Below are 9,479 nucleotides of genomic sequence, written 5' to 3'. Positions count from 1 at the left end.
GACTAAAGGATTATTGTCTTGTATTTGAGAGATGAGAAGATATACTTATTAGGGTCCTGCAAGGGTTTGGGTCCTGGGTCTGGTACTATTCAATATTTTTGTTAATGACTTGGATAATGGAGTGGAGTGTATGCTATAAAATTTGAAGATGACACCTAGCTGGTAGCACTCTGGAGGACATGATTAGAATTCAAAACCACTAGATTATTTTGAGTAGTACTACTGCCTAGCCACAGGGCCGGTGCAAGAATGTTTTGCGCCCTAGGCAAAACTTCCACCTTGTGCCCTCCCCAGCAGCTCCCCCCCCATCCTGCGGTGCCCCCCCCCCGCAGCAGCTCCCCCCCTCTGCCCTGAGGTGCCCCCCCTGTGGCAGCTCCCCACCCTCCACCCTGAGGCACCCCTCCCGCCCAGCTCACCCCTTCCCCGCCTCCTCCCCAAGCACGCCATCGCTGCTTCACTTCTCCCGCCTCCCAGGCTTGCGGCGCCTAAACTGATTGGCGCCGCAAGCCTGGGAGGCAGGAGAAGTGAAGCAGCCACAGCGTGCTCAGGGAGGAGGCGGGGCAGGGGTGAGTTGGGGCGGGGAGTTCCCCTTCATGCCCCCCCCCTTGCTTGCTGCAGGCGGCCCTCCCCGCGCTCCCCTGCCCCAGCTCCCTCCAGCTAAATGCCGGCAGCGACGGGGGCGGCTGAAGATCTGGCCGCCGCGGTCACTGCCGAAGAAAATGGCACCCCCCAAATCCTAGTGCCCTAGGCAACCGCCTAGGTCGCCTAAATGGTTGCACCGGCCCTGCCTAGCCAGTTACTCTCCCTTTTGTAGTTAAGCTTTGGATTATTTCCTTCCTAAGTGTAGTGCTTTGAACTTGTCTTTATTGAATTTCATTTTAATATGTATGGATATATATTTTATAAAACAGTCACTAATCTCATCCTCTTAAAATCAGTTAAAAATAATAGAAGCCCTTCAGTGTTTTTACCTATATTGTGTTTGCTTAAACCATCAGGTTCAGCTTCAGTCTTAGCCAGTGACCATCTTCTGCTTTAAGCCTGTGCAATAGTCACAACATGGAGAAACTGATTGCTTAAAAATGTTCTGATTCCACACAAATGAGTTTAAGCATGTAGAATTTCCAAACAATAAATTTACACCAATATAACCCTTATAATATCTGTATAGGTTCATTTAATCCACTAGAGCAGGGGTTCTCAAACTGAGGGTCAGGACCCCTGAGGAGGTTGCAAGGTTATTACATGTGGGGGTCACGAGCTGTCAACCTCCACCCTAAACCCCGCTTGCCTCCAGCATTTATAATGGTGTTAAATATATTAAAAAGTGTGTTTAATTTATTAGGGGGGGTCCCACTCAGAGGCTTGCTGTGTGAAAGGGGTCGCCAGTAAAAAAGTTTGAGACCCACTGCACTAGAGGATGTAAGTCTCACCATGATGAAATCAAATTCAGAGCCAGATATCACCACCTTAATTCTGAAAAGACCACTTTGCCTTTCTGTTTTAATCTCTTGTAACTCTTGTTTGTCTCCACTATGGGCTTGGCTACACTTACAAATTTGCAGCGCTGCAGCAGGGTGTGAAAACACACCCTCTCCAGCGCTGCAAATTGCGGTGCTGCAAAGCGCCAGTGTGGTCAAAGCCCCAGCGCTGGGAGCGCGGCTCCCAGCGCTGTACGTTATTCCCCACAGGGAGGTGGAGTACGGACAGCGCTGGGAGAGCTCTCTCCCAGCGCTGGCGCTTTGACTACACTTAGCGCTTCAAAGCGCTGCCCTGACAGTCCGCGGCAGCGCTTTGAAGTGCTAAGTGTAGCCACAGCCTATGTTAAAAGTCCCTTTGGCCCCCTTGTGGCAAAGGTCTTCTCTACCCCTCTATCTACCTGTAGTATTGTACAGTGTTTGTCACAATAGCATATGATGTCCAGTCCATTGCTATTTTAGTTTCTTTGGAACTACACCTCTACCCCGATATAACATTGTCCTCGGGAGCCAAAATATCTTACCGCGTTACAGGTGAAACCACTTTATATTGAACTTGCTTTGATCCGCCGGAGCGTGCAGCCCCACCTCCTCCGGGAGCACTGCTTTACCGTGTTATATCTGAATTTGTGTTATATCAAATTGCGTTATATCAGGGTAGAGGTGTATATGATGTTTTTCATTTTGTTTTCAATTAGCCTTTTGCAGGGGTTTTATTACCTTGTTCAATTTGCTAACTATTCTCACCTTTAATTCTATCTGTCATCTTCTCTTACTTGTTTGGAATAGTTGTCTTTGAAAAAAAATTCTACTTCTACCCTAGCCAATACGATACTTTTCCAAACTTGCATTAAATTTAGTATATTAATCTGGAGTCTATATTTCTTACTCAGTTCTATAATCAATGAGTCAAAAATGTTAATAGTGGAATCTCATAGTCACATTGACTGAATTAAGATCTCTTTAAAAAGGCTTTAAAATTTTTTAAAGCACTACACTACTGAAGTTGTGAGGGAGAAATTTGCTCAGTTCCTGTGCTTTATCACAAATCTTAATCTCCAAAATCTGTGGAAAATGTGGCATCCATTAGTGCCAAATATAAGATAAAAAGATAACAGGAAGCTGCTCTGGAAAGACATTTTAATTGCAACTCTAAAAGAGGATCCTCTGTAGTGTACCTGCAATGTTGATAAGTACAAAGTAATACACAGTAGAAAAAATAATCCCAATTTATACATACAAAATGATGGGGTCTAAATTAGCTGTTATCACTCAAGAAAGATCTTGAAGTCATTGTGGATAGTTCTCTGAAAACATCCACTCAATGTGCATCATCAGTCAAAAAAAATAGCTAACAATGTTAGGAACCATTAAAGGATAGGTAATAAAACAGAAAATATCATAGCATCACTGTATAAATCCAAGGTATGCCACACCTTGAATACTGCATGCAGTTCTGTTTGCCTCATCTCAAAAAAGATATATTAGAATCAGAAAAATTACCAAGAGCCATGAAAATGATTGGGGGATGGAACAGCTTCCATAAAAGGAGAGATTACAAAGACTGGAACTGTTCATTTTTTAAATGAGATGAAGAAGAGTGGAGCTGATAGAAGTCTATAAAATCATGAATAGTATGGAGAAAGTGAATAGGGAAGTGTTATGTACATGTTCACATAACACAAGAACCAGGGGTTACCTGATGAAAAATAGGCGGCAGGTTTAAAACAAACATAAGGAAGTACTTCATCACAGAACACACAGTCAAACCGTGGAACTCATTGCCAGGGATGTTGTGAAGGCCAAGAGTATAACATAAGCTATGGCTACACTTGCACTTCAAAGCGATGCCGTGGCAGCGCTTTGAAGCGCTAAGTGTAGTCAAAGCACCAGCGCTGGGAGAGAGCTCTCCCAGTGCAGTCCGTACTCCACCTCCCTGTGGGGAATAACGTACAGCGCTGGGAGCCGCGCTCCCAGCGCTGGGGCTTTGACCACACTGGCGCTTTGCAGTGCCACAATTTGCAGCGCTGGAGAGGGTGTGTTTTCACACCCTGCTGCAGCGCTGCAAATTTGCAAGTGTAGCCATGGCCTGAGTTAAAAAAATTAGATACATTAATGGAAGATAGCTAATAGCCATTGATGGACTTAAGATGGTCAGGGATGCAATACCATGCAACCCCCTCTGACTTCCAGAAGCTGGGACTGGAGAACAAGGAGTGGTGCATTGTTCAAAATTGCCCTGTTCTGTTCACTCCCTCTGAAGCATCTGGCACTGGCCACTATCGGAAGACAGGATACTGGCTAGATAGACATTGGTCTGATCCAGTATGGCTGTACAGTACTTATGGTAACTGTAGATCAGCTGTAAGGGGCTTAAATTGGCAGTCTAAATATTGGCAGTTTAAAAACTCTTGTGTGGGAGGAGGGAGTCAGAGAAACAAATATGCCCTGACCATCCTCAAAGGGGCCTGGAATTGTAATGTATTTCAACATTAAAAAATTATTTTCAAATACTAATTGTTTTGCAAACTGACAATGAAACGTTCCAAATTGAAAAATACCCCACCCCCATTTAAAGGGCGAGAGAGTCAGAGAGACGATGAAAGAGGCAAACCAGGCAAGGAGGGAGCCGAGGGAAATGAGAGAAGATGGTGCAAGAAACAAGGGGGAAAAACGGAGAGAAAACCACACAGCCGAGGGGAATTGAAGCTGAGCTGCCCTGAGGGCGGGCGGGGGGCTGTGCCTGCCTGGAGCTCACCTTGGGGGCGGGGGGCGGCCGGGCGCTGGCGGAGCAGGCTGCGGGGTGTCCCCTTTAAGAGCGCGGCGCGGGGGGCTCTCCCTACGGCACCTAGCGGACCGCACGTCCCGGTTTGTCCGCGCCGGGTCACCTGACTCCGCCGAGCCACAAACCTGAGGAGGGGCCGGGAGGAGCAGGAGGGTGAGCGCGGCGCGTCGGGCTGGTCCATCCATCCATCCATCCCTGCGGCGGGGCGGGCGGCGGCGGCGGCAGCGCCGGGGGATTAGGCTGGAAATAGCGGCGGCCCCTGGGCGCGGGAGCTCCGGCGTTTCCCCAGGCGGGCGGGGCCGCCCAGCACCTGGGGTCGGGAGCCTCGTCCCGACCCACCCCATCCCCGCGGGCAGCGGGCAGCGGGCAGCGGGGGAGGGGGCTCGGCGGCGCGGCGGGAGGAGCGGGCGCCCGGCCCGGGAGCGGCAGCGCTGCGGGGAGGAGGAGGAGGAGAACAGAGAAGGACGCAGTGACAGGTCCGCTGCTGCCGCCCCAGCGCTACTGCCCGCGGCCGGTCAGCGCGCTGCAGCCGCAGCATCCCTGTGGGGCGTAGGGGTGCCCTGAGCTGCAGGGGTCTGGGGGTGGCGGGTGGGCGAGGGCCGGTGCAGGGGCCCGGTGAGGCGCATTGGAGAGAAGGGGGATGGGTGTCTTGGCCGGGCCGGGTGGACGCGGGGAGGAGGGGGGGGGGCTGGTGTCTGTTTCAGACGGGCGGCCTACCCTCGCCTCCCGGAGCGGTAAAGGAGGAGCGGGCTGGGGAGAGGCGCAGGGAGGGCATAACATGGCGCAATGATGTGATAATCTCCCACCCGAGAGACGCGGGGAAGGAGCCGATGGACGCTCCCGTTTGCTGCAGTAGCAGCGAGCAGCGGCTCCGCCTGGGTATTTAATTCATTCCCTGGCGCCTCCTGGGGCTCGCGGAGCTGGCAGGAGCCTGGGGGGGCAGGTTCCCCCGCTTCCCCAGTTCAGTGGGGCTGGCGGCGGAGAGGAATGTGGGTTCCGCTCGGCAGCAGCTGTTCGCCGCGATGGTGTCGAGCTAGGGGCGCAGGTTAGAGGCGGGGTGGGGAGGGGACGGATGCGCTATGTGTGTGTGCTGGCTTTTCTTCTGCAGTGTCTAAAATACCTCGTCTTGCCCTGGGCAGCTTCTCTTGACTGTTCTTGTAACGCTTGCACAACGGGGTGGGGAGGAAGGATTGTCCCTGCTGGAAGGACAAGGTCTCCCTCGCTCAGTCGTTAAACCCGGAACATCCCCTTCCTCCCCTGTGTTTCCCCGCTTGCAGAAGAGGCAGCAGCACTAACATTAGTCGAAGATGTCGGGTCAGACGCTGACAGATCGCATCGCAGCTGCTCAGTACAGCGTTACAGGATCAGCTGTAGCCAGAGCCGTCTGCAAAGCAACCACGCATGAAGTGATGGGGCCCAAGAAAAAACACCTGGACTGTAAGCATCTCTTTATATAAGCATTACATGCTCGGGGCTAAGAAGGCAGCCTACGTGGCCCTTAAAATCTCTGACAACAGTACTTGCTATTATCAACCCTTTAAGTCATAAGGCTTATAAGAAATCCTGAAGGGGGATGGGTTGTATTATTGCATATCTTCTGTGCTCCTATAATATTGTTCCCTCAGCCATTTTCTCTCCTTTTGACCTCTAGCATCAGTTCCAGGAAAGCAATTTAGTGTGTATATTAAAGACTAGAGCCTGTGAAAGGTGGGTCCGGTACCCCTCACTACTTTTCACTTTAGTCATGATTAGGCTAGATTTTGACATAGATACTGAATCTCGGGCTAGAGTATTGATGTATGTGGTCATAATACAAAGATGGACTCAAAGGTGATCATGTTAAGTCAAGATGTTCCTTGAATAATGGAGTCTAAGGCTCTTGTGTTGAGGGACCCAATTGCCAAAGGAAAGCAACTGCCTCATCTGCATATCTGATGGTGGCTCCCACAGTGTTTTGGGGAAGAAGACTGGTGGCTTTGCTATTGCACATATTAGAGATTTACAATCTGTCTTGGACATATAGAAATTATTAGGATGAAACCAAGACTAGTGAATGAAGTCACTGCATCACTGAAAAACAGTAACATCTCTATAATGTTCTGCTTGTTTTGGCAATCTCACTTTCTCTGATCAGTGTGGTTTCACTTCTGACCTTTGAGAGAAGTGGGCAGAATTTAATCATGTGATGTTGAGGCAGGTTTTGCTTAGAAGCTGTAGATAGCTTTGGGCAGGAAAGTGTGTTTGTATCCCAATGTCTTGATGCATTTTTTTTAAATGCATTCTAAAAATGAACTTTTTTTTTTAGTTTTGGGAACTGCGACTAAACCGTAAGAAACATCTTGCTAATCTGTATCTGGAAATATTAGATCATAACTGTCTCTCTTTAAAGCAATGTTTGTATATTAATGCTAACATTAGTCCAGTTTTGTTTAAATACTTTGTAATAGAATTATATTATATTCTTGCTATTAGAAAGGAAGAATAACTTCTGATTGTATTTCACCTTCTAGTGCTTATTTCAGATATTCTTTGTACCTATAATCACTGTGAAAACCCTATACTTGGAATTGGTACATTTTCCAGGTCTACTTGAACACATGAGGATAGAAGACTCATAATTTGTTCTAGGTGTTAGTGTTACTTAAGTTGTGTTGCCTTTTATCTGAGTACTTATTTGTTTAAAAAATCATAACTGACAATGATTCTTGCATAGTGGGTTAGACAAGCATTAATACGTGTTGCAGCTGGTTAGTCTAGGTATGTAAATACAAGTAAACTATCTTGGTTAGTGACATAAAGCATCACGCTTTCTCACAACCAAGAGAGCCAGCTGTGAGCCATATCTAGGCCATTTGACTGTATGTGGTTCACATAACCTATTCTGATTCAACAGAATCTGAGATTTTAATTTGTCTTAAGTTTCTTGCCTTCATGATTAGAAGGTTAACATCACATACACCTCTACCCCGATATAACACAAATTCGGATATAATGCGGTAAAGCAGTGCTCGGCAGGGCGGGGGCAGGGCTGCGTGCTCCGGTGGACCAAATCAAGTTCGATATAACGTGCTTTCACCTATAACACCGTAAAATTTTTTTTTTTGGCTCCTGGGGACAGTGTTATATCAAGGTAGAGGTGTATGTGAAGCAGGTGTAAACTGATGCAGTGCTGTCTCGAGTCTTCACAATTCCCACAAGCTTTGTTTTAAGCCTGAACTCTTTGTTTTCCCCCGGGATCCTATTAATAGCAGTAGAGTACGAACTGTAAATCCTACTGATGTTTAAATATCAGTATTAACTATTTAACTACTGATTTCTTTAGCAGATGGGATGGGGAAAAGACTGAATCCCACAGCTGGAATTGGGAAAAGGGGGTGGGAGATTAGGCATTCCTGCCTGGAGGGGAAATACGATGGGAAGAGATTTAGAAAAACAGAAATAGAAGATGAAGTGGAAGAACAGAAAAAGCATTGGTCCTAAAGGTGAACATATTCTCAGTGAATGAGAAAGTGACAAAGAACTTAAGTAACTAGTAAACTTCTAGTTGCTGCATAGAGGCAGAATAATGCCTTTAATCTTTTATCGATGAGAGTACGGCATGTCAGTGAGTTTTGAACTGATCCTTAGTAGTATGTAGTTCTGAATTCATACCCTAATTCACAGACCGTAATTGATGAATTCCATTTCCCTCCTCAGCAGAATTGACACCCCATATCTATGGTGAGTTCTAGGGTTTGTATTTAACTTAAATTTAAATTTTGCTCTGTGCCAAAACTGAACTTAACATGGCTTTTAAACAACTCTGTTCAGTTGTGAACAGGAATAGACTTGGATCACTCTTCCATATTGTTGGCTCTGAAGAGCTAACAGGAGTAAAAAGTAGAAAATAGATATAGATATAATTTATTGTTCCTAAAGCAGATAAATCAATATTAAGGTGCCTTGTGTAGTTATTCTAATGATATAATTGTACTTAAAGATAATGTTTGTATATTTAGAGTGAGGAATAAAGAAGTCAAAATTTCAGATTAAGCATGAAGGGGACACAGGTGGGTTTTTTGTTTTGTTTTAATGTTAGAGTATGTTAGAAGGTGCATGGAATAGATGACATTCAAAGAATCAAGTAACCAACTGAATATTCATGTGGAAAAGGTATTTCGAATGGTGGTAGGTGGAGCAATACTTGTTTGTTGAGAGATTAAAAGGCTGGAGGAGAGACATGAGGTGAGTGGACCAAGTAGAGGAAAATTCTATAAACTAGGAAAGACTACTACTTCTACATTTTGAAGTAAAAAGAAAGGTGGAAAGTGGACGGGGGGGGTGTTATGGAGGGAATGGTAATGTGACATGGAGTATTTTATTTCTAGGTCACTGGTTTGAACGTGGCCCAGCCTACTGTCAGTAGTAACAATTTTCAGTGCAGTTGTTCTGTGTTCTGTAGGTAATTTATTTTGTGGTGGTGGTGGTTTCAGTTCTTAGTTATCATGAATCATATCACAAAGCCCACCACCCTTTTTGGTGCCCTTATTAGGAGTTAGGCTGGAGATTGAATGAGTTTAGAGGCTGATCTGCAATATTCTTCCTACAGTGCCACCTCCAGGTAAGGACAGATAGAGGCATATACTTGGTATCCATGAACATGGTGGCTACAGAAAAAGCTTAGACTGGCAGGATTATCTATAGCAGACTGCCTATGTTTTAGGTGCTCTGTGAATAGAGGGCTCTCACATCCAGTACTGTCGGTCTACCTAGTACCTTGCCAGGGTACTATGTTATGTAATCATTTTAAAGTGGTGGCAGAAGCAAGTGGTGGGGAAAATTAAAGGAGTTTAGGTATTTTTTTATTTGTCCGTGATAATGCAAAACTGCGGTGCTAAGGCCTTATCTACGTTGTATATGGATTTTTAGACTCTTGTAGTTAGAGCAATGCAAACCTTTAGGGTAGATATGCTTCCATGATGCAAGTCACGGCTTACAGTTCTACAGCACGCTAACATCAGAGTTTCTAAACTGAAGAGCCCATTATCAAATATTTGTTTCCCGTTTACATACTTAGACTGTAATCAAGTCACCCCTACAGCTTCTCTTTAAGCTAAATAGATTTAACTCCTCGAGTCTGTCATTATACATGGGTTTTGATCCTTTAATCATTCTCATGGCTCTTGTCTAAACCATCTCCATTGTATCAACATTTTTCTTGAATTATGGGCACCTAA

At 46.0% G+C, this 9,479-nt stretch overlaps 1 protein-coding gene across 14 annotated transcripts in view; it reads left to right on the top strand.

The window, feature by feature from the left end:
• The first annotated feature begins 4,313 nt into the window (after positions 1 to 4,313).
• Positions 4,314 to 9,479, top strand: part of SNAP91 (synaptosome associated protein 91) — a 146,314-nt gene continuing 141,148 nt past the window's right edge. For all 14 annotated transcript variants that reach the window (XM_045010914.1, XM_045010913.1, XM_045010918.1 and 11 more), the window contains exons 1-2: positions 4,314 to 4,416; positions 5,541 to 5,700. In XM_045010914.1, the coding sequence (XP_044866849.1) occupies positions 5,571 to 5,700 (130 nt within the window). In that variant the 5' untranslated portion in view covers positions 4,314 to 4,416; positions 5,541 to 5,570. The remainder of the gene's footprint in view (positions 4,417 to 5,540; positions 5,701 to 9,479) is intronic.

The sequence above is a fragment of the Mauremys mutica genome, chromosome 3 (assembly GCF_020497125.1).
Source record: "Mauremys mutica isolate MM-2020 ecotype Southern chromosome 3, ASM2049712v1, whole genome shotgun sequence".
Lineage (NCBI taxonomy): Eukaryota > Metazoa > Chordata > Testudines > Geoemydidae > Mauremys > Mauremys mutica.
Note: the sequence above shows the minus strand (reverse complement) of the source record. Positions and strands in the feature narration are given on the sequence as shown.